The sequence below is a fragment of the Neoarius graeffei genome, chromosome 23 (assembly GCF_027579695.1).
Source record: "Neoarius graeffei isolate fNeoGra1 chromosome 23, fNeoGra1.pri, whole genome shotgun sequence".
Lineage (NCBI taxonomy): Eukaryota > Metazoa > Chordata > Actinopteri > Siluriformes > Ariidae > Neoarius > Neoarius graeffei.
This window is the reverse complement of record NC_083591.1, coordinates 60,525,871-60,549,575: the sequence shown is the minus strand read 5'-3', so window position 1 is coordinate 60,549,575 and position 23,705 is coordinate 60,525,871. Positions and strand designations below refer to the sequence as shown.

The 23,705-nt window shown below is 51.9% G+C and overlaps 1 protein-coding gene across 1 annotated transcript in view; it reads left to right on the top strand.

Annotated features, from left to right (window-relative positions):
• eif3k (eukaryotic translation initiation factor 3, subunit K) overlaps positions 1-23,705 on the top strand; it is a 29,415-nt gene that overhangs the window by 5,578 nt on the left and 132 nt on the right. The window contains exon 7 of the mRNA XM_060905511.1: positions 23,395-23,520. Coding sequence (XP_060761494.1) covers positions 23,395-23,520 — 126 coding nt within the window. The remainder of the gene's footprint in view (positions 1-23,394; positions 23,521-23,705) is intronic.

The following is a 23,705-nucleotide window of genomic DNA, read 5'->3' as shown; positions in this document are numbered from 1 at the left end:
CACTCTCACACGCCTGTCTCTCTCACTCTCACACGCCTGTCTGTCTCTCTCTCACTCTCACACGCCTGTCTGTCTCTCTCTCACTCTCACACGCCTGTCTGTCTGTCTGTCTCTCTCACTCTCACACACCTGTCTGTCTGTCTGTCTGTCTCTCTCACTCTCACACACCTGTCTGTCTGTCTGTCTGTCTGTCTGTCTGTCTCTCTCACTCTCACACACCTGTCTGTATGTCTCTATCACTCTCACACACCTGTCTGTCTGTCTGTCTGTCTCTCTCACTCTCACACACCTGTCTGTCTGTCTGTCTCTCTCACTCTCACACGCCTGTCTCTCTCACTCTCACACGCCTGTCTGTCTCTCTCTCACTCTCACACACCTGTCTGTCTGTCTCTCACTCTCACACACCTGTCTGTCTCTCACTCTCACACACCTGTCTCTCTCACTCTCACACACCTGTCTCTCTCACTCTCACACACCCGTCTCTCTCACTCTCACACACCCGTCTCTCTCACTCTCACACACCCGTCTCTCTCACTCTCACACACCTGTCTCTCTCACTCTCACACACCTGTCTCTCTCACTCTCACACACCTGTCTCTCTCACTCTCACACACCTGTCTCTCTCACTCTCACACACCTGTCTCTCTCACTCTCACACACCTGTCTCTCTCACTCTCACACACCTGTCTCTCTCACTCTCACACACCTGTCTCTCTCACTCTCACACGCCTGTCTCTCTCACTCTCACACGCCTGTCTCTCTCACTCTCACACGCCTGTCTGTCTCACTCTCACACGCCTGTCTCTCTCACTCTCACACGCCTGTCTGTCTGTCTGTCTCTCTCACTCTCACACACCTGTCTGTCTGTCTGTCTGTCTCTCTCACTCTCACACACCTGTCTGTCTGTCTGTCTGTCTGTCTCTCTCACTCTCACACACCTGTCTGTCTGTCTGTCTCTCTCACTCTCACACACCTGTCTGTCTGTCTGTCTGTCTGTCTCTCTCACTCTCACACACCTGTCTGTCTGTCTCTATCACTCTCACACACCTGTCTGTCTGTCTGTCTCTCTCACTCTCACACACCTGTCTGTCTGTCTGTCTCTCTCACTCTCACACACCTGTCTGTCTGTCTGTCTCTCTCACTCTCACACACCTGTCTATCTGTCTGTCTGTCTCTCTCACTCTCGCACACCTGTCTGTATGTCTCTATCACTCTCACACACCTGTCTGTATGTCTCTCACCTGTCTCTGTCTCTCACCTGTCTCTCACCTGTCTCTGTCTCTCACCTGTCTCTCTCTCTGTCCCTCTCTCTGTCTCTCTCACCTGTCTTTGTCTGTCTCTCTCTCACCTGTCTCTGTCTGTCTCTCTCTCACCTGTCTCTGTCTGTCTCTCTCTCACCTGTCTCTGTCTGTCTCTCTCTCACCTGTCTCTCTCTGTCTCTCTCACCTGTCTCTCTCTGTCTCTCTCACCTGTCTGTCTGTCTCTCTCTCTCTCTCACCTGTCTCTGTCTGTCTCTCTCTCACCTGTCTCTGTCTGTCTCTCTCTCACCTGTCTCTGTCTGTCTCTCTCTCACCTGTCTCTCTCTGTCTCTCTCACCTGTCTCTCTCTGTCTCTCTCACCTGTCTGTCTGTCTCTCTCTCTCTCTCACCTGTCTCTGTCTGTCTCTCTCTCTCTCTCACCTGTCTCTGTCTGTCTCTCTCTCTCTCTCACCTGTCTCTGTCTGTCTCTCTCTCACCTGTCTTTGTCTGTCTCTCTCTCACCTGTCTCTCTCTCTGTCTCTCTCTCACCTGTCTCTGTCTGTCTCTCTCTCACCTGTCTGTCTGTCTCTCTCTCACCTGTCTCTGTCTGTCTCTCTCTCACCTGTCTCTGTCTGTCTCTCTCTCACCTGCCTCTGTCTGTCTCTCTCTCACCTGTCCCTGTCTGTCTCTCTCTCACCTGTCCCTGTCTGTCTCTCTCTCACCTGTCCCTGTCTGTCTCTCTCTCACCTGTCCCTGTCTGTCTCTCTCTCACCTGTCTCTGTCTGTCTCTCTCTCTCTCTCACCTGTCTGTCTCTCTCTCTCTCACCTGTCTCTGTCTCTCTCTCTCACCTGTCTCTGTCTCTCTCTCTCACCTGTCTCTGTCTGTCTCTCTCACCTGTCTCTGTCTGTCTCTCTCTCTCACCTGTCTCTGTCTGTCTCTCTCTCTCTCACCTGTCTGTCTCTCTCTCTCTCACCTGTCTGTCTGTCTCTCTCACCTGTCTCTGTCTGTCTCTCTCACCTGTCTCTGTCTCTCTCTCTCACCTGTCTCTGTCTGTCTCTCTCTCTCACCTGTCTCTGTCTGTCTCTCTCTCTCACCTGTCTCTGTCTGTCTCTCTCTCACCTGTCTCTGTCTGTCTCTCTCTCACCTGTCTCTGTCTGTCTCTCTCTCACCTGTCTCTGTCTGTCTCTCTCTCTCTCACCTGTCTGTGTCTCTCTCACCTGTCTGTGTCTCTCTCTCTCTCACCTGTCTCTGTCTGTCTCTCTCTCTCACCTGTCTCTGTCTGTCTCTCTCTCTCTCACCTGTCTGTGTCTCTCTCACCTGTCTGTGTCTCTCTCTCTCTCACCTGTCTCTCTCTCACCTGTCTCTCTCTCACCTGTCTGTGTGTCTCTCTCTCACCTGTCTGTGTGTCTCTCTCTCTCACCTGTCTGTGTGTCTCTCTCTCTCACCTGTCTGTGTCTCTCTCTCTCACCTGTCTCTCTCTCACCTGTCTCTCTCTCACCTGTCTCTCTCTCTCTCACCTGTCTGTGTCTCTCTCTCACCTGTCTGTGTCTCTCACCTGTCTGTGTCTCTCACCTGTCTGTGTCTCTCTCACCTGTCTCTCTCTCTCTCTCTCTCTCTCTCTCTCACCTGTCTCTCTCTCTCTCACCTGTCTCTCTCTCTCTCACCTGTCTCTCTCTCTCTCACCTGTCCCTGTCTCTCTCTCTCTCACCTGTCTCTGTCTCTCTCTCTCTCACCTGTCTCTGTCTCTCTCACCTGTCTGTGTCTCTGTCTCTCTCTCTCTCACCTGTGTCTGTGTCTCTCTCACCTGTCTGTGTCTCTCTCACCTGTCTCTCTCTCTCACCTGTCTCTCTCTCTCTCACCTGTCTGTGTCTCTGTCTCTCTCTCTCACCTGTGTGTGTGTCTCTCTCACCTGTCTGTCTCTCTGTCTCTCTCACCTGTCTGTGTGTCTCTCTCTCTCACCTGCCTGTGTGTCTCTCTCTCTCACCTGCCTGTGTGTGTCTCTCTCTCACCTGCCTGTGTGTGTCTCTCTCTCTCACCTGCCTGTGTGTCTCTCTCTCTCACCTGTCTGTGTCTCTCTCTCTCTCACCTGTCTGTGTCTCTCTCACCTGTCTGTGTCTCTCTCACCTGTCTGTGTCTCTCTCACCTGTCTGTGTCTCTCTCACCTGTCTGTGTGTCTCTCTCTCTCACCTGTCTCTCTCTGTCTCTCTCACCTGTCTGTCTGTCTCTCTCTCTGTCTCTCTCACCTGTCTGTCTGTCTCTCTCTCTGTCTCTCTCACCTGTCTCTGTCTCTCTCTCTCTCTCTCTCTCACCTGTCTCTGTCTGTCTCTCTCTCTCTCACCTGTCTCTGTCTGTCTCTCTGTCTCTCTCACCTGTCTCTGTCTGTCTCTCTCTCTCTCTCACCTGTCTGTCTGTCTCTCTCTCTCACCTGTCTCTGTCTGTCTCTCTCTCTCTCTCACCTGTCTCTCTGTCTCTCTCACCTGTCTCTGTCTCTCTCTCTCACCTGTCTGTCTCTGTCTCTCTCACCTGTCTCTGTCTCTCTCTCTCACCTGTCTGTCTCTCTCTCTCTCTCACCTGTCTCTGTCTCTCTCTCTCTCTCTCTCTCTCTCTCTCTCTCTCTCTCACCTGTCTCTGTCTCTCTCTCACCTGTCTGTGTCTCTGTGTCTCTCTCTCACCTGTCTGTGTCTCTGTCTCTGTCTCACCTGTCTGTGTCTGTGTCTCTCTCTCACCTGTCTGTCTCTGTGTCTCTCTCTCACCTGTCTCTGTCTGTCTCTCTCTCTCTCACCTGTCTCTGTCTGTCTCTCTCTCTCTCACCTGTCTCTGTCTCTCTCTCACCTGTCTCTGTCTCTCTCTCACCTGTCTCTGTCTCTCTCTCACCTGTCTGTCTCTCTCTCTCACCTGTCTCTCTCTCTCACCTGTCTCTCTCTCTCACCTGTCTCTCTCTCTCTCACCTGTCTGTGTCTCTCTCTCACCTGTCTGTGTCTCTCTCTCTCACCTGTCTCTCTCTCACCTGTCTCTCTCTCTCTCACCTGTCTGTGTCTCTCTCTCACCTGTCTGTGTCTCTGTGTCTCTCTCTCACCTGTCTGTGTCTCTGTGTCTCTCTCTCACCTGTCTGTGTCTCTCTCTCACCTGTCTGTGTGTCTCTCTCTCACCTGTCTGTGTGTCTCTCTCTCACCTGTCTGTGTGTCTCTCTCTCACCTGTCTGTGTGTGTGTCTCTCTCTCACCTGTCTGTGTGTGTCTCTCTCTCTCACCTGTCTGTGTGTGTCTCTCTCTCACCTGTCTGTGTCTCTCTCTCACCTGTCTGTGTGTCTCTCTCTCACCTGTCTGTGTGTCTCTCTCTCACCTGTCTGTGTGTGTGTCTCTCTCTCACCTGTCTGTGTGTGTCTCTCTCTCACCTGTCTGTGTCTCTCTCTCACCTGTCTGTGTGTCTCTCTCTCTCACCTGTCTGTGTCTCTCTCTCACCTGTCTGTGTCTCTGTGTCTCTCTCTCACCTGTCTGTGTCTCTCTCTCACCTGTCTGTGTCTCTCTCTCACCTGTCTGTGTGTCTCTCTCTCACCTGTCTGTGTGTCTCTCTCTCACCTGTCTGTGTGTGTGTCTCTCTCTCACCTGTCTGTGTGTGTGTCTCTCTCTCACCTGTCTGTGTGTGTCTCTCTCTCACCTGTCTGTGTGTCTCTCTCTCACCTGTCTGTGTGTCTCTCTCTCTCACCTGTCTGTGTGTCTCTCTCTCTCACCTGTCTGTGTGTCTCTCTCTCACCTGTCTGTGTGTCTCTCTCTCACCTGTCTGTGTCTCTCTCTCTCACCTGTCTCTCTCTCACCTGTCTGTCTCTCTCTCACCTGTCTGTGTCTCTGTGTCTCTCTCTCACCTGTCTGTGTCTCTGTGTCTCTCTCTCACCTGTCTGTGTCTCTCTCTCACCTGTCTGTGTGTCTCTCTCTCACCTGTCTGTGTGTCTCTCTCTCACCTGTCTGTGTGTCTCTCTCTCACCTGTCTGTGTGTGTGTCTCTCTCTCACCTGTCTGTGTGTGTCTCTCTCTCTCACCTGTCTGTGTGTGTCTCTCTCTCACCTGTCTGTGTGTCTCTCTCTCACCTGTCTGTGTGTCTCTCTCTCACCTGTCTGTGTGTCTCTCTCTCACCTGTCTGTGTGTGTGTCTCTCTCTCACCTGTCTGTGTGTGTCTCTCTCTCACCTGTCTGTGTCTCTCTCTCACCTGTCTGTGTGTCTCTCTCTCTCACCTGTCTGTGTCTCTCTCTCACCTGTCTGTGTCTCTGTGTCTCTCTCTCACCTGTCTGTGTCTCTCTCTCACCTGTCTGTGTCTCTCTCTCACCTGTCTGTGTGTCTCTCTCTCACCTGTCTGTGTGTCTCTCTCTCACCTGTCTGTGTGTGTGTCTCTCTCTCACCTGTCTGTGTGTGTGTCTCTCTCTCACCTGTCTGTGTGTGTCTCTCTCTCACCTGTCTGTGTGTCTCTCTCTCACCTGTCTGTGTGTCTCTCTCTCTCACCTGTCTGTGTGTCTCTCTCTCTCACCTGTCTGTGTGTCTCTCTCTCACCTGTCTGTGTGTCTCTCTCTCACCTGTCTGTGTGTCTCTCTCTCACCTGTCTGTGTGTCTCTCTCTCACCTGTCTGTGTCTCTCTCTCACCTGTCTGTGTCTCTCTCTCTCACCTGTCTGTGTCTCTCTCTCTCTCTCACCTGTCTGTGTGTCTCTCTCTCTCACCTGTCTCTCTCTGTCTCTCTCACCTGTCTCTGTCTCTCTCTCTCACCTGTCTGTCTGTCTCTCTCTCTGTCTCTCTCACCTGTCTCTGTCTCTCTCTCTCTCACCTGTCTCTGTCTGTCTCTCTCTCTCACCTGTCTCTGTCTGTCTCTCTCTCTCTCACCTGTCTCTGTCTGTCTCTCTGTCTTTCTCACCTGTCTCTGTCTGTCTCTCTCTCTCTCTCACCTGTCTGTCTGTCTCTCTCTCTCTCACCTGTCTCTGTCTGTCTCTCTCTCTCTCTCTCTCACCTGTCTCTCTCTGTCTCTCTCACCTGTCTCTGTCTCTCTCTCTCACCTGTCTGTCTCTCTCACCTGTCTCTGTCTCTCTCTCTCACCTGTCTGTCTCTCTCACCTGTCTCTGTCTCTCTCTCTCACCTGTCTGTCTCTCTCTCTCTCTCACCTGTCTCTGTCTGTCTCTCTCTCACCTGTCTCTGTCTGTGTCTCTCTCTCACCTGTCTCTGTCTGTCTCTCTCTCTCTCACCTGTCTCTCTCTCTCTCACCTGTCTCTGTCTCTCTCTCACCTGTCTGTGTCTCTCTCTCACCTGTCTGTGTCTCTGTCTCACCTGTCTGTGTCTGTGTCTCTCTCTCACCTGTCTGTGTCTGTGTCTCTCTCTCACCTATCTGTGTCTCTGTGTCTCTCTCTCACCTGTCTCTGTCTGTCTCTATCTCTCTCACCTGTCTCTGTCTCTCTCTCTCTCTCTCTCACCTGTCTCTGTCTGTCTCTCTCTCTCTCACCTGTCTCTGTCTGTCTCTCTCTCTCTCACCTGTCTCTCTCTCACCTGTCTCTGTCTCTCTCTCACCTGTCTGTGTCTCTCTCTCACCTGTCTCTCTCTCTCACCTGTCTCTCTCTCTCACCTGTCTGTGTCTCTCTCTCTCACCTGTCTGTGTCTCTCTCTCACCTGTCTGTGTCTCTCTCTCTCTCACCTGTCTCTCTCTCACCTGTCTCTGTCTCTCTCTCTCACCTGTCTCTGTCTCTCTCACCTGTCTCTGTCTCTCTCTCTCACCTGTCTGTCTCTCTCACCTGTCTCTGTCTCTCTCTCTCACCTGTCTGTCTCTCTCTCTCTTTCACCTGTCTCTGTCTGTCTCTCTCTCACCTGTCTCTGTCTGTGTCTCTCTCTCACCTGTCTCTGTCTGTCTCTCTCTCTCTCACCTGTCTCTCTCTCTCTCACCTGTCTCTGTCTCTCTCTCACCTGTCTGTGTCTCTCTCTCACCTGTCTCTGTCTCTCTCTCACCTGTCTCTGTCTGTCTCTCTCTCTCTCACCTGTCTCTGTCTCTCTCTCACCTGTCTGTGTCTCTCTCTCTCACCTGTCTCTCTCTCTCACCTGTCTGTGTCTCTCTCTCTCACCTGTCTGTGTCTCTCTCTCTCACCTGTCTGTGTCTCTCTCTCTCACCTGTCTGTGTCTCTCTCTCTCACCTGTCTCTCTCTCTCACCTGTCTGTGTCTCTGTGTCTCTCTCTCACCTGTCTGTCTGTGTGTCTCTCTCTCACCTGTCTGTGTGTGTGTCTCTCACCTGTCTGTGTGTGTCTCTCTCTCACCTGTCTGTGTCTCTCTCTCTCACCTGTCTCTCTCTCTCTCACCTGTCTGTGTGTCTCTCTCTCACCTGTCTGTGTGTCTCTCTCTCACCTGTCTGTGTCTCTCTCTCACCTGTCTGTGTCTCTCTCACCTGTCTGTGTGTCTCTCTCTCTCACCTGTCTGTGTGTCTCTCTCTCACCTGTCTGTGTGTCTCTCTCTCTCACCTGTCTGTGTGTCTCTCTCACCTGTCTGTGTGTCTCTCTCTCTCACCTGTCTGTGTGTCTCTCACCTGTGTCTCTGTCTCTCTCTCACCTGTCTGTGTCTGTGTCTCTCTCTCACCTGTCTGTGTCTCTCTCTCACCTGTCTGTGTCTCTGTGTCTCTCTCTCACCTGTCTGTGTCTCTCTCTCACCTGTCTGTGTCTCTGTCTCTCTCTCACCTGTCTGTCTGTCTCTCTCTCTCTCACCTGTCTCTGTCTGTCTCTCTCTCTCTCACCTGTCTCTGTCTGTCTCTCTCTCACCTGTCTCTGTCTCTCTCTCACCTGTCTGTGTCTCTCTCTCTCACCTGTCTCTCTCTCACCTGTCTCTCTCTCTCTCACCTGTCTGTGTCTCTCTCTCACCTGTCTGTGTCTCTCTCTCTCTCACCTGTCTGTGTCTCTCTCTCTCACCTGTCTCTCTCTCACCTGTCTCTCTCTCTCTCTCACCTGTCTGTGTCTCTGTGTCTCTCTCTCACCTGTCTGTGTCTCTCTCTCACCTGTCTGTCTGTGTGTCTCTCTCTCACCTGTCTGTGTGTGTGTCTCTCTCTCACCTGTCTGTGTGTGTCTCTCTCTCACCTGTCTGTCTCTCTCTCTCTCACCTGTCTCTCTCTCTCTCACCTGTCTGTGTCTCTCTCTCACCTGTCTGTGTCTCTCTCTCACCTGTCTGTGTCTCTCTCACCTGTCTGTGTCTCTCTCTCTCACCTGTCTGTGTGTCTCTCTCTCACCTGTCTGTGTGTCTCTCTCTCTCACCTGTCTGTGTGTCTCTCTCTCTCACCTGTCTGTGTGTCTCTCTCTCTCACCTGTCTGTGTGTCTCTCTCTCTCACCTGTCTGTGTGTCTCTCTCTCACCTGTCTGTGTCTCTCTCTCTCTCACCTGTCTGTGTCTCTCTCTCTCTCTCACCTGTCTGTGTCTCTCTCTCTCTCTCACCTGTCTGTGTCTCTCTGTCTCTCACCTGTCTGTGTCTCTCTCTCTGTCTCTCTCACCTGTCTGTGTCTCTGTCTCTCTCACCTGTCTGTGTCTCTGTCTCTCTCTCACCTGTCTTTGTCTCTGTCTCACCTGTCTGTCTCTCTCTCACCTGTCTTTGTCTCTGTCTCACCTGTCTGTCTCTCTCTCTCTCTCTCACCTGTCTGTCTCTGTCTCTCTCACCTGTCTCTCTCTCTCTCACCTGTCTGTCTCTCTCACCTGTCTCTCTCTCTCACCTGTCTGTGTCTCTCTCACCTGTCTCTCTCTCTCTCACCTGTCTCTGTCTCTCTCTCTCACCTGTCTGTGTCTCTGTCTCTCTCTCACCTGTCTGTGTCTCTGTCTCTCTCTCACCTGTCTGTGTCTCTGTCTCTCTCTCTCACCTGTCTGTGTCTCTCACCTGTCTGTGTCTCTGTCTCTCTCTCTCACCTGTGTGTGTGTCTCTCTCTCTCACCTGTCTGTGTGTCTCTCTCACCTGTCTGTGTGTCTCTCTCTCACGTGTGTGTCTCTCTCTCTCACCTGTCTGTGTGTCTCTCTCTCTCACCTGTCTGTGTGTCTCTCTCTCTCACCTGTCTGTGTGTCTCTCTCTCACCTGTCTGTGTGTCTCTCTCTCTCACCTGTCTGTGTGTCTCTCTCTCTCACCTGTCTGTGTGTCTCTCTCTCTCACCTGTCTGTGTGTCTCTCTCTCTCACCTGTCTGTGTGTCTCTCTCTCTCACCTGTCTGTGTGTCTCTCTCTCACCTGTCTGTGTCTCTCTCTCTCTCTCACCTGTCTGTGTCTCTCTCTCTCACCTGTCTGTGTCTCTGTCTCTCTCACCTGTCTGTGTCTCTCTCTCACCTGTCTTTGTCTCTGTCTCACCTGTCTGTCTCTCTCTCTCACCTGTCTTTGTCTCTGTCTCACCTGTCTGTGTCTCTCTCTCACCTGTCTGTGTCTCTGTGTCTCTCTCTCACCTGTCTGTGTCTCTCTCTCACCTGTCTGTGTCTCTCTCTCACCTGTCTGTGTGTCTCTCTCTCACCTGTCTGTGTGTCTCTCTCTCACCTGTCTGTGTGTCTCTCTCTCACCTGTCTGTGTGTGTGTCTCTCTCTCACCTGTCTGTGTGTGTCTCTCTCTCACCTGTCTGTGTGTCTCTCTCTCTCACCTGTCTGTGTGTCTCTCTCTCTCACCTGTCTGTGTGTCTCTCTCTCTCACCTGTCTGTGTGTCTCTCTCTCACCTGTCTGTGTGTCTCTCTCTCACCTGTCTGTGTGTCTCTCTCTCACCTGTCTGTGTCTCTCTCTCTCACCTGTCTGTGTCTCTCTCTCTCTCTCACCTGTCTGTGTGTCTCTCTCTCTCACCTGTCTCTCTCTGTCTCTCTCACCTGTCTCTGTCTCTCTCTCTCACCTGTCTCTGTCTCTGTCTCTCTCACCTGTCTCTCTCTCTCTCACCTGTCTCTGTCTGTCTCTCTCTCTCTCACCTGTCTCTGTCTGTCTCTCTCTCTCTCTCACCTGTCTCTGTCTGTCTCTCTGTCTCTCTCACCTGTCTCTGTCTGTCTCTCTCTCTCTCACCTGTCTGTCTGTCTCTCTCTCTCACCTGTCTCTGTCTGTCTCTCTCTCTCTCTCTCTCTCTCACCTGTCTCTCTCTGTCTCTCTCACCTGTCTCTGTCTCTCTCTCTCACCTGTCTGTCTCTCTCACCTGTCTCTGTCTCTCTCTCTCACCTGTCTGTCTGTCTCTCTCTCTCTCACCTGTCTCTGTCTGTCTCTCTCTCACCTGTCTCTGTCTGTGTCTCTCTCTCACCTGTCTCTGTCTGTCTCTCTCTCTCTCACCTGTCTCTCTCTCTCTCACCTGTCTCTGTCTCTCTCTCACCTGTCTGTGTCTCTGTGTCTCTCTCTCACCTGTCTGTGTCTCTGTCTCACCTGTCTGTGTCTGTGTCTCTCTCTCACCTGTCTGGGTCTGTGTCTCTCTCTCACCTATCTGTGTCTCTGTGTCTCTCTCTCACCTGTCTCTGTCTGTCTCTCTCTCTCTCACCTGTCTCTGTCTCTCTCTCTCTCACCTGTCTCTGTCTCTCTCTCTCTCACCTGTCTCTGTCTCTCTCTCTCTCACCTGTCTCTGTCTCTCTCTCTCACCTGTCTCTGTCTGTCTCTCTCTCTCACCTGTCTCTCTCTCACCTGTCCCTGTCTCTCTCTCACCTGTCTCTGTCTCTCTCTCACCTGTCTCTGTCTCTCTCTCACCTGTCTGTGTCTCTCTCTCACCTGTCTCTCTCTCTCACCTGTCTCTCTCTCTCACCTGTCTCTCTCTCTCACCTGTCTGTGTCTCTCTCTCTCACCTGTCTCTCTCTCTCACCTGTCTGTGTCTCTCTCTCTCACCTGTCTGTGTCTCTCTCTCACCTGTCTGTGTCTCTCTCTCTCTCACCTGTCTCTCTCTCACCTGTCTCTCTCTCTCTCTCACCTGTCTGTGTCTCTCTCTCACCTGTCTGTGTGTCTCTCTCTCACCTGTCTGTGTGTCTCTCTCTCACCTGTCTGTGTGTGTGTCTCTCACCTGTCTGTGTGTCTCTCTCTCACCTGTCTGTGTGTCTCTCTCTCACCTGTCTGTGTGTCTCTCTCTCACCTGTCTGTGTCTCTCTCTCACCTGTCTGTGTGTGTGTCTCTCTCTCACCTGTCTGTGTGTGTCTCTCTCTCACCTGTCTCTCTCTCTCTCACCTGTCTGTGTCTCTCTCTCACCTGTCTGTGTCTCTCTCTCACCTGTCTGTGTCTCTCTCTCTCACCTGTCTGTGTCTCTCTCTCACCTGTCTGTGTGTCTCTCTCTCACCTGTCTGTGTGTCTCTCTCTCACCTGTCTCTCTCTCTCTCACCTGTCTGTGTCTCTCTCTCACCTGTCTGTGTCTCTCTCTCACCTGTCTGTGTCTCTCTCTCACCTGTCTGTGTCTCTCTCTCACCTGTCTGTCTCTCTCTCACCTGTCTCTGTCTGTCTCTCTCTCTCTCACCTGTCTCTCTCTCTCTCACCTGTCTCTGTCTGTCTCTCTCTCTCTCACCTGTCTCTGTCTGTCTCTCTCTCACCTGTCTCTGTCTGTCTCTCTCTCTCTCACCTGTCTCTGTCTCTCTCTCACCTGTCTGTGTCTCTCTCTCTCACCTGTCTCTCTCTCACCTGTCTCTCTCTCTCTCACCTGTCTGTGTCTCTCTCTCACCTGTCTGTGTCTCTCTCTCTCACCTGTCTGTGTCTCTCTCTCTCTCACCTGTCTCTCTCTCACCTGTCTCTCTCTCTCTCACCTGTCTGTGTCTCTGTGTCTCTCTCACCTGTCTGTCTGTGTGTCTCTCTCTCACCTGTCTGTGTGTGTGTCTCTCACCTGTCTGTGTGTGTCTCTCTCTCACCTGTCTCTCTCTCTCTCACCTGTCTGTGTCTCTCTCTCACCTGTCTGTGTCTCTCTCTCACCTGTCTGTGTCTCTCTCTCACCTGTCTGTGTCTCTCTCTCACCTGTCTGTGTCTCTCTCTCACCTGTCTGTGTCTCTCTCACCTGTCTGTGTGTCTCTCTCTCTCACCTGTCTGTGTGTCTCTCTCTCTCACCTGTCTGTGTGTCTCTCTCTCTCACCTGTCTGTGTGTCTCTCTCTCTCACCTGTCTGTGTGTCTCTCTCTCACCTGTCTGTGTGTCTCTCTCTCTCACCTGTCTGTGTGTGTCTCTCTCTCTCACCTGTCTGTGTGTGTCTCTCTCTCACCTGTCTGTGTGTCTCTCTCTCACCTGTCTGTGTCTCTCTCTCTCTCTCACCTGTCTGTGTCTCTCTCTCTCACCTGTCTGTGTGTCTCTCTCTCTCACCTGTCTGTGTGTCTCTCTCTCTCACCTGTCTGTGTGTCTCTCTCTCTCACCTGTCTGTGTGTCTCTCTCTCTCACCTGTCTGTGTGTCTCTCTCTCACCTGTCTGTGTGTCTCTCTCTCACCTGTCTGTGTGTCTCTCTCTCTCACCTGTCTGTGTGTGTCTCTCTCTCTCACCTGTCTGTGTGTGTCTCTCTCTCACCTGTCTGTGTGTCTCTCTCTCACCTGTCTGTGTCTCTCTCTCTCTCTCACCTGTCTGTGTGTCTCTCTCTCACCTGTCTGTGTCTCTCTCTCACCTGTCTGTGTGTCTCTCTCTCACCTGTCTGTGTCTCTCTCTCTGTCTCTCTCACCTGTCTGTGTCTCTGTCTCTCTCACCTGTCTTTGTCTCTGTCTCTCACCTGTCTGTCTCTCTCTCTCACCTGTCTTTGTCTCTGTCTCACCTGTCTGTCTCTCTCTCTCACCTGTCTCTGTCTGTCTCTCTCACCTGTCTCTGTCTCTCTCTCACCTGTCTGTGTGTCTCTCACCTGTGTCTCTGTCTCTCTCTCACCTGTCTGTGTCTGTGTCTCTCTCTCACCTGTCTGTGTCTCTCTCTCACCTGTCTGTGTCTCTGTGTCTCTCTCTCACCTGTCTGTGTCTCTCTCTCACCTGTCTGTGTCTCTGTCTCTCTCTCACCTGTCTCTGTCTGTCTCTCTCTCTCACCTGTCTCTCTCTCTCTCACCTGTCTCTGTCTGTCTCTCTCTCTCTCTCACCTGTCTCTGTCTGTCTCTCTCTCACCTGTCTCTGTCTGTCTCTCTCTCACCTGTCTCTGTCTCTCTCTCTCACCTGTCTCTCTCTCACCTGTCTCTCTCTCTCTCACCTGTCTGTGTCTCTCTCTCACCTGTCTGTGTCTCTCTCTCTCTCACCTGTCTGTGTCTCTCTCTCTCACCTGTCTCTCTCTCACCTGTCTCTCTCTCTCTCTCTCTCACCTGTCTGTGTCTCTCTCTCACCTGTCTGTGTCTCTCTCTCACCTGTCTGTCTGTGTGTCTCTCTCTCACCTGTCTGTGTGTGTGTCTCTCTCTCACCTGTCTGTGTGTGTCTCTCTCTCACCTGTCTGTCTCTCTCTCTCTCACCTGTCTCTCTCTCTCTCTCACCTGTCTGTCTCTCTCTCACCTGTCTGTGTCTCTCTCTCACCTGTCTGTGTCTCTCTCTCTCACCTGTCTGTCTCTCTCTCTCACCTGTCTGTGTGTCTCTCTCTCACCTGTCTGTGTGTCTCTCTCTCTCACCTGTCTGTGTGTCTCTCTCTCTCACCTGTCTGTGTGTCTCTCTCTCTCACCTGTCTGTGTGTCTCTCTCTCTCACCTGTCTGTGTGTCTCTCTCTCTCACCTGTCTGTGTGTCTCTCTCTCTCACCTGTCTGTGTCTCTCTCTCACCTGTCTGTGTGTCTCTCTCTCACCTGTCTGTGTCTCTCTCTCTCTCTCACCTGTCTGTGTCTCTCTCTCTCTCACCTGTCTGTGTCTCTCTCTCTCTCACCTGTCTGTGTCTCTCTCTCTGTCTCTCTCACCTGTCTGTGTCTCTGTCTCTCTCACCTGTCTGTGTCTCTGTCTCTCTCTCACCTGTTTTTGTCTCTGTCTCACCTGTCTGTCTCTCTCTCACCTGTCTTTGTCTCTGTCTCACCTGTCTGTCTCTCTCTCTCTCTCACCTGTCTGTCTCTGTCTCTCTCACCTGTCTCTCTCTCTCTCACCTGTCTGTCTCTCTCACCTGTCTCTCTCTCTCACCTGTCTGTGTCTCTCTCACCTGTCTCTCTCTCTCTCACCTGTCTCTGTCTCTCTCTCTCACCTGTCTGTGTCTCTGTCTCTCTCTCACCTGTCTGTGTCTCTGTCTCTCTCTCACCTGTCTGTGTCTCTGTGTCTCTCTCTCACCTGTCTGTGTCTCTCACCTGTCTGTGTCTCTGTCTCTCTCTCTCACCTGTGTGTGTGTCTCTCTCTCTCACCTGTCTGTGTGTCTCTCTCACCTGTCTGTGTGTCTCTCTGTCACGTGTGTGTGTCTCTCTCTCTCACCTGTCTGTGTGTCTCTCTCTCTCACCTGTCTGTGTGTCTCTCTCTCTCACCTGTCTGTGTGTCTCTCTCTCACCTGTCTGTGTGTCTCTCTCTCTCACCTGTCTGTGTGTCTCTCTCTCTCACCTGTCTGTGTGTCTCTCTCTCTCACCTGTCTGTGTGTCTCTCTCTCTCACCTGTCTGTGTGTCTCTCTCTCACCTGTCTGTGTCTCTCTCTCTCACCTGTCTGTGTCTCTGTCTCTCTCTCACCTGTCTTTGTCTCTGTCTCACCTGTCTGTCTCTCTCTCTCACCTGTCTTTGTCTCTGTCTCACCTGTCTGTCTCTCTCTCTCACCTGTCTGTCTCTGTCTCTCTCACCTGTCTGTGTCTCTCTCACCTGTCTGTGTCTCTCTCACCTGTCTCTCTCTCTCTCACCTGTCTCTCTCTCTCTCACCTGTCTGTGTCTCTGTCTCTCTCTCACCTGTCTGTGTCTCTGTCTCTCTCTCACCTGTCTGTGTCTCTGTCTCTCTCTCTCACCTGTCTGTGTCTCTGTGTCTCTCTCTCACCTGTCTGTGTCTCTCACCTGTCTGTGTCTCTCTCTCTCACCTGTCTCTCTCTCTCACCTGTCTCTGTCTCTCTCTCACCTGTCTCTCTCTCTCACCTGTCTCTGTCTCTCTCTCACCTGTCTGTGTCTCTGTCTCTCTCACCTGTCTGTGTCTCTGTCTCTCTCTCACCTGTCTTTGTCTCTGTCTCACCTGTCTTTGTCTCTGTCTCACCTGTCTTTGTCTCTGTCTCTCCTGTCTGTCTCTCTCTCTCACCTGTCTGTCTCTGTCTCTCTCACCTGTCTCTGTCTCTCTCTCACCTGTCTGTGTCTCTCTCACCTGTCTCTCTCTCTCACCTGTCTCTTTCTCTCTCACCTGTCTGTGTCTCTGTCTCTCTCACCTGTCTTTGTCTCTGTCTCACCTGTCTTTGTCTCTGTCTCACCTGTCTTTGTCTCTGTCTCTCCTGTCTGTCTCTCTCTCACCTGTCTGTCTCTGTCTCTCTCACCTGTCTCTGTCTCTCTCTCACCTGTCTGTGTCTCTCTCACCTGTCTCTCTCTCTCACCTGTCTCTTTCTCTCTCACCTGTCTGTGTCTGTCTCTCTCTCACCTGTCTGTGTCTCTGTCTCTCTCTCACCTGTCTGTGTCTCTGTGTCTCTCTCTCACCTGTCTGTGTCTCTGTCTCTCTCTCTCACCTGTCTGTGTCTCTGTGTCTCTCTCTCACCTGTCTGTGTCTCTCACCTGTCTGTGTCTCTCTCTCACCTGTCTGTGTCTCTGTCTCTCTCACCTGTCTGTGTCTCTGTCTCTCTCTCACCTGTCTTTGTCTCTGTCTCACCTGTCTGTCTCTCTCTCTCACCTGTCTTTGTCTCTGTCTCACCTGTCTGTCTCTCTCTCTCACCTGTCTGTCTCTGTCTCTCTCACCTGTCTGTCTCTGTCTCTCTCACCTGTCTGTGTCTCTCTCACCTGTCTCTCTCTCTCACCTGTCTGTGTCTCTCTCACCTGTCTGTGTCTCTCTCACCTGTCTCTCTCTCTCTCACCTGTCTGTGTCTCTGTCTCTCTCTCACCTGTCTGTGTCTCTGTCTCTCTCTCACCTGTCTGTGTCTCTGTCTCTCTCTCTCACCTGTCTGTGTCTCTGTGTCTCTCTCTCACCTGTCTGTCTCTCACCTGTCTGTGTCTCTCTCTCTCACCTGTCTCTCTCTCTCACCTGTCTCTGTCTCTCTCTCTCTCACCTGTCTCTGTCTCTCTCTCTCTCACCTGTCTCTGTCTCTCTCTCACCTGTCTGTGTCTCTGTCTCTCTCACCTGTCTGTGTCTCTGTCTCTCTCTCTCACCTGTGTGTGTGTCTCTCTCTCTCACCTGTGTGTGTGTCTCTCTCTCTCACCTGTCTGTGTGTCTCTCTCACCTGTCTGTGTGTCTCTCTGTCACGTGTGTGTGTCTCTCTCTCTCACCTGTCTGTGTGTCTCTCTCTCTCACCTGTCTGTGTCTCTCTCACCTGTCTGTGTCTCTCTCACCTGTCTGTGTCTCTCTCACCTGTCTGTGTCTCTCTCACCTGTCTGTGTGTCTCTCTCTCACCTGTCTGTGTCTCTCTCTCACCTGTCTGTGTCTCTCTCTCACCTGTCTGTGTCTCTCTCTCACCTGTCTGTGTCTCTGTCTCTCTCACCTGTCTGTGTCTCTGTCTCTCTCTCACCTGTCTTTGTCTCTGTCTCACCTGTCTTTGTCTCTGTCTCACCTGTCTTTGTCTCTGTCTCTCCTGTCTGTCTCTCTCTCTCACCTGTCTGTCTCTGTCTCTCTCACCTGTCTCTGTCTCTCTCTCACCTGTCTGTGTCTCTCTCACCTGTCTCTCTCTCTCACCTGTCTCTTTCTCTCTCACCTGTCTGTGTCTCTGTCTCTCTCACCTGTCTGTCTCTGTCTCTCTCTCACCTGTCTTTGTCTCTGTCTCACCTGTCTTTGTCTCTGTCTCACCTGTCTTTGTCTCTGTCTCTCCTGTCTGTCTCTCTCTCTCACCTGTCTGTCTCTGTCTCTCTCACCTGTCTCTGTCTCTCTCTCACCTGTCTGTGTCTCTCTCACCTGTCTCTCTCTCTCACCTGTCTCTTTCTCTCTCACCTGTCTGTGTCTGTCTCTCTCTCACCTGTCTGTGTCTCTGTCTCTCTCTCACCTGTCTGTGTCTCTGTGTCTCTCTCTCACCTGTCTGTGTCTCTGTCTCTCTCACCTGTCTGTGTCTCTGTCTTTCTCTCACCTGTCTTTGTCTCTGTCTCTCCTGTCTGTCTCTCTCTCTCACCTGTCTGTCTCTGTCTCTCTCACCTGTCTCTGTCTCTCTCTCACCTGTCTGTCTCTCTCTCACCTGTCTCTCTCTCTCTCTCTCTCACCTGTCTCTTTCTCTCTCACCTGTCTGTGTCTGTCTCTCTCTCACCTGTCTGTGTCTCTGTCTCTCTCTCACCTGTCTGTGTCTCTGTGTCTCTCTCTCACCTGTCTGTGTCTCTGTCTCTCTCTCTCACCTGTCTGTGTCTCTCACCTGTCTGTGTCTCTCTCTCTCACCTGTCTCTCTCTCTCTCTCACCTGTCTGTCTCTGTCTCTCTCTCTCACCTGTGTGTGTCTCTCTCACCTGTCTGTCTCTCTGTCTCTCTCACCTGTCTGTGTGTCTCTCTCACCTGTCTGTGTGTGTCTCTCTCTCACCTGTCTGTGTGTGTCTCTCTCTCACCTGTGTGTGTCTCTCTCACCTGTCTGTCTCTCTGTCTCTCTCACCTGTCTGTGTGTCTCTCTCACCTGTCTGTGTCTCTCTCTCTCACCTGTCTGTGTCTCTCTCTCACCTGTCTGTGTGTCTCTCTCTCTCACCTGTCTGTGTGTCTCTCTCTCTCACCTGTCTGTGTGTGTCTCTCTCTCACCTGTCTGTCTCTCTCACCTGTCTGTGTGTCTCTGTCTCTCTCTCACCTGTCTGTGTCTCTGTGTCTCTCTCTCCCCTGTCTGTCTCTGTGTCTCTCTCTCACCTGTGTGTTTCTGTCTCTCTCACCTGTGTGTCTCTCACCTGTCTGTCTCTCTCTCTCACCTGTCTCTCTCTCTCACCTGTCTCTCTCTCTCACCTGTCTCTCTATCTCACCTGTCTCTCTATCTCACCTGTCTGTGTGTGTCTCTCTCACCTGTCTCTCTCTCTGTCTCTCTCACCTGTCTGTGTGTCTCTCTCTCACCTGTCTGTGTGTCTCTCTCTCTCACCTGTCTGTGTGTCTCTCTCTCTCACCTGTCTGTGTGTCTCTCTCTCTCACCTGTCTGTGTGTCTCTCTCTCTCACCTGTCTGTGTCTCTCTCTCTCTCACCTGTCTGTGTGTCTCTCTCTCTCACCTGTCTGTGTGTCTCTCTCTCTCACCTGTCTGTGTGTCTCTCTCTCTCACCTGTCTGTGTGTCTCTCTCTCTCTCTCTCTCACCTGTCTGTGTGTCTCTCTCTCTCACCTGTCTGTGTGTCTCTCTCTCTCACCTGTCTGTGTGTCTCTCTCTCACCTGTCTGTGTGTCTCTCTCTCTCACCTGTCTCTGTCTCTCTCTCTCACCTGTCTGTGTCTCTCTCTCTCTCACCTGTCTCTGTCTCTCTCTCTCACCTGTCTGTGTCTCTCTCTCTCTCACCTGTCTGTGTCTGTCTCTCTCTCTCACCTGTCTGTGTCTGTCTCTCTCTCTCTCACCTGTCTGTGTCTCTGTCTCTCTCTCACCTGTCTGTGTCTCTGTGTCTCTCTCTCACCTGTCTGTGTCTCTGTCTCTCTCACCTGTCTGTGTCTCTCTCTCACCTGTCTGTGTCTCTCTCTCACCTGTCTGTGTCTCTGTCTCACCTGTCTCTGTCTCACCTGTCTGTCTCTCTCTCTCACCTGTCTTTGTCTCTGTCTCACCTGTCTGTCTCTGTCTCTCTCACCTGTCTGTCTCTGTCTCTCTCACCTGTCTCTGTCTCTCTCTCACCTGTCTGTGTCTCTCTCACCTGTCTCTCTCTCTCACCTGTCTCTCTCTCACCTGTCTGTGTCTCTCTCACGTCTCTCTCTCTCACCTGTCTGTGTCTCTGTCTCTCTCACCTGTGTCTCTGTCTCTCTCTCACCTGTCTGTGTCTCTGTGTCTCTCTCTCACCCGTCTGTGTCTCTGTGTCTCTCTCTCACCTGTCTTTGTCTCTGTGTCTCTCTCTCACCTGTCTGTGTCTCTGTGTCTCTCTCTCACCTGTCTGTGTCTCTCACCTGTCTGTGTCTCTCTCTCTCACCTGTCTCTCTCTCTCTCACCTGTCTCTCTCTCTCACCTGTCTCTCTCTCTCACCTGTCTGTGTCTGTCTCTCTCACCTGTCTGTGTCTCTGTGTCTCTCTCTCACCTGTCTGTGTCTCTCACCTGTCTGTGTCTCTCTCTCTCTCACCTGTCTCTCTCTCTCACCTGTCTGTGTCTCTGTCTCTCTCACCTGTCTGTGTCTCTGTCTCTCTCTCTCACCTGTCTGTCTCTGTCTCTCTCACCTGTCTGTGTGTCTCTCTCTCTCACCTGTCTGTGTGTGTCTCTCTCTCACCTGTCTGTCTCTCTCTCACCTGTCTGTGTCTCTCTCTCTCACCTGTCTGTGTGTCTCTCTCTCTCACCTGTCTGTGTGTCTCTCTCTCACCTGTCTGTGTGTCTCTCTCTCACCTGTCTGTGTGTCTCTCTCTCACCTGTCTGTGTGTCTCTCTCTCTCACCTGTCTCTCTCTCTCACCTGTCTGTGTCTCTCTCTCTCTCACCTGTCTGTGTCTCTCTCTCTCTCACCTGTCTCTGTCTCTCTCTCTCACCTGTCTGTGTCTCTCTCTCTCTCACCTGTCTGTGTCTGTCTCTCTCTCTCACCTGTCTGTGTCTGTCTCTCTCTCTCTCACCTGTCTGTGTCTCTGTCTCTCTCTCACCTGTCTGTGTCTCTGTGTCTCTCTCTCACCTGTCTGTGTCTCTGTCTCTCTCACCTGTCTGTGTCTCTCTCTCACCTGTCTGTGTCTCTCTCTCACCTGTCTGTGTCTCTGTCTCACCTGTCTCTGTCTCACCTGTCTGTCTCTCTCTCTCACCTGTCTTTGTCTCTGTCTCACCTGTCTGTCTCTGTCTCTCTCACCTGTCTGTCTCTGTCTCTCTCACCTGTCTCTGTCTCTCTCTCACCTGTCTGTGTCTCTCTCACCTGTCTCTCTCTCTCACCTGTCTCTCTCTCACCTGTCTGTGTCTCTCTCACGTCTCTCTCTCTCACCTGTCTGTGTCTCTGTCTCTCTCACCTGTGTCTCTGTCTCTCTCTCACCTGTCTGTGTCTCTGTGTCTCTCTCTCACCCGTCTGTGTCTCTGTGTCTCTCTCTCACCTGTCTTTGTCTCTGTGTCTCTCTCTCACCTGTCTGTGTCTCTGTGTCTCTCTCTCACCTGTCTGTGTCTCTCACCTGTCTGTGTCTCTCTCTCTCACCTGTCTCTCTCTCTCTCACCTGTCTCTCTCTCTCACCTGTCTGTGTCTGTCTCTCTCACCTGTCTGTGTCTCTGTGTCTCTCTCTCACCTGTCTGTGTCTCTCACCTGTCTGTGTCTCTCTCTCTCTCACCTGTCTCTCTCTCTCACCTGTCTCTCTCTCTCACCTGTCTGTGTCTCTGTCTCTCTCACCTGTCTGTGTCTCTGTCTCTCTCTCTCACCTGTCTGTCTCTGTCTCTCTCACCTGTCTGTGTGTCTCTCTCTCTCACCTGTCTGTCTGTCTCTGTCTCTCTCACCTGTCTGTCTCTCTCTCACCTGTCTGTGTCTCTCTCTCTCACCTGTCTGTGTGTCTCTCTCTCTCACCTGTCTGTGTGTCTCTCTCTCACCTGTCTGTGTGTCTCTCTCTCACCTGTCTGTGTGTCTCTCTCTCTCACCTGTCTGTGTGTCTCTCTCTCTCACCTGTCTGTGTGTCTCTCTCTCACCTGTCTGTGTGTCTCTCTCTCTCACCTGTCTGTCTCTGTCTCTCTCACCTGTCTGTGTCTGTGTCTCTCTCTCACCTGTCTGTGTCTCTCACCTGTCTGTGTCTCTCTCTCTCTCACCTGTCTCTCTCTCACCTGTCTGTGTCTCTGTCTCTCTCTCTCACCTGTGTGTGTCTCTCTCACCTGTCTGTCTCTGTCTCTCTCACCTGTCTGTCTCTGTCTCTCTCACCTGTCTGTGTGTCTCTCTCTCTCACCTGTCTGTGTGTCTCTCTCTCTCACCTGTCTGTGTCTCTCTCACCTGTCTGTGTCTCTCTCTCTCACCTGTCTGTGTGTCTCTCTCTCTCTCACCTGTCTGTGTGTGTCTCTCTCTCACCTGTCTGTGTGTCTCTCTCTCTCTCACCTGTCTGTGTCTCTGTCTCTCTCTCACCTGTCTGTGTCTCTGTGTCTCTCTCTCACCTGTCTGTGTCTCTCTCTCACCTGTCTGTGTCTCTGTGTCTCTCTCTCACCTGTCTGTGTCTGTGTCTCTCTCTCACCTGTCTGTGTCTCTGTGTCTCTCTCTCACCTGTCTGTGTCTCTGTGTCTCTCTCTCACCTGTCTGTGTCTCTCACCTGTCTGTGTCTCTGTCTCTCTCTCACCTGTCTCTCTCTCTCACCTGTCTCTCTCTCTCACCTGTCTCTCTCTCTCACCTGTCTCTGTCTCTCTCTCTCACCTGTCTCTCTCTCTGTCTCTCTCACCTGTCTGTGTGTCTCTCTCTCTCACCTGTCTGTGTGTCTCTCTCTCTCACCTGTCTGTGTGTGTCTCTCTCTCACCTGTCTGTGTGTGTCTCTCTCTCACCTGTCTGTGTCTCTCTCTCACCTGTCTGTGTCTCTCTCTCTCTCACCTGTCTGTGTCTCTCTCTCTCTCACCTGTCTGTGTCTCTCTCTCTCTCACCTGTCTGTGTCTCTCTCTCTCTCACCTGTCTGTGTCTCTCTCTCTCTCACCTGTCTGTGTGTCTCTCTCTCTCACCTGTCTGTGTCTCTCTCTCTCACCTGTCTCTGTCTCTCTCTCACCTGTCTGTGTCTCTCTCTCACCTGTCTGTGTCTCTCTCTCTCTCACCTGTCTCTCTCTCTGTCTCTCTCACCTGTCTGTGTGTCTCTCTCTCTCACCTGTCTGTGTGTCTCTCTCTCTCACCTGTCTGTGTGTGTCTCTCTCTCACCTGTCTGTGTGTGTCTCTCTCTCACCTGTCTGTGTCTCTCTCTCACCTGTCTGTGTCTCTCTCTCTCTCACCTGTCTGTGTCTCTCTCTCTCTCACCTGTCTGTGTCTCTCTCTCTCTCACCTGTCTGTGTCTCTCTCTCTCTCACCTGTCTGTGTCTCTCTCTCTCTCACCTGTCTGTGTGTCTCTCTCTCTCACCTGTCTGTGTCTCTCTCTCTCACCTGTCTCTGTCTCTCTCTCACCTGTCTGTGTCTCTCTCTCACCTGTCTGTGTCTCTCTCTCTCTCACCTGTCTGTGTCTCTCTCTCTCTCACCTGTCTGTGTCTCTCTCTCTCTCACCTGTCTGTGTCTCTCTCTCTCTCACCTGTCTGTGTGTCTCTCTCTCTCACCTGTCTGTGTGTGTCTCTCTCTCACCTGTCTGTGTGTGTCTCTCTCTCACCTGTCTGTGTCTCTCTCTCTCTCACCTGTCTGTGTCTCTCTCTCTCTCACCTGTCTGTGTCTCTCTCTCTCTCACCTGTCTGTGTCTCTCTCTCTCTCTCACCTGTCTGTGTGTCTCTCTCTCTCACCTGTCTGTGTGTCTCTCTCTCTCACCTGTCTGTGTGTCTCTCTCTCTCACCTGTCTGTGTCTCTCTCTCACCTGTCTGTGTCTCTCTCTCTCTCACCTGTCTGTGTCTCTCTCTCTCTCACCTGTCTGTGTCTCTCTCTCTCTCACCTGTCTGTGTCTCTCTCTCTCTCACCTGTCTGTGTGTCTCTCTCTCTCTCACCTGTCTGTGTGTCTCTCTCTCTCACCTGTCTGTGTCTCTCTCTCTCACCTGTCTGTGTCTCTCTCTCTCACCTGTCTGTGTCTCTGTCTCTCTCTCACCTGTCTGTGTCTCTGTCTCTCTCTCTCACCTGTCTGTGTCTGTCTCTCTCTCTCACCTGTCTGTGTCTCTGTCTCTCTCTCTTACACGCGTCTCTCTCTCTCTCACACGCCTGTCACACACGTGTCTCTCACGCCTCTTTCTCACGTGCGCGTCTCTCTCACGCGCATCTCTCTCTAGCACGCGTCTCTCTATTACACGCCTCTGTCACACACGCGTCTCTCTCTCTCTCTCGCCTCTCTCACATGCCTCTGTCACACGTGTCTCTCTCTCTCTCATGCGTGTCTCTCTTTCACACGCATCTCTCTCACTCACGCATCTCTCTCTCTCACACGCGTCTCTCTCCCTCTCTCACGCACGTCTCTCTCAGATACGCGTCTCTCTCTCACACACATCTCTCTCTCTCTTACGTCTCTCTCACCTGTTCCCCCACACAGACACTCAGGTGAAGGTGTGGATGAATAAATACGGATGGATGGAGGATGATGATGGTCGGATCTTCATCTATAATCAGGAAGAGAGCGTTAAACCCAAAAACATCGTGGAGAAGATCGACTTTGACAGTGAGAGACTTCACTCATCCCTCACTCCCTTCATCCTTCTCTCTTTTCATAACTTGCTCTGTTTTTACTGCTCCAGTAATCAGTTCATTCTTTGAGAATTCTTTAAACTTATTCACATTCAGTTCATTACTGAGTGCATGAGATTTTAATTGCACACTTCAATACAGTTCCTGCCTGGAATCAGA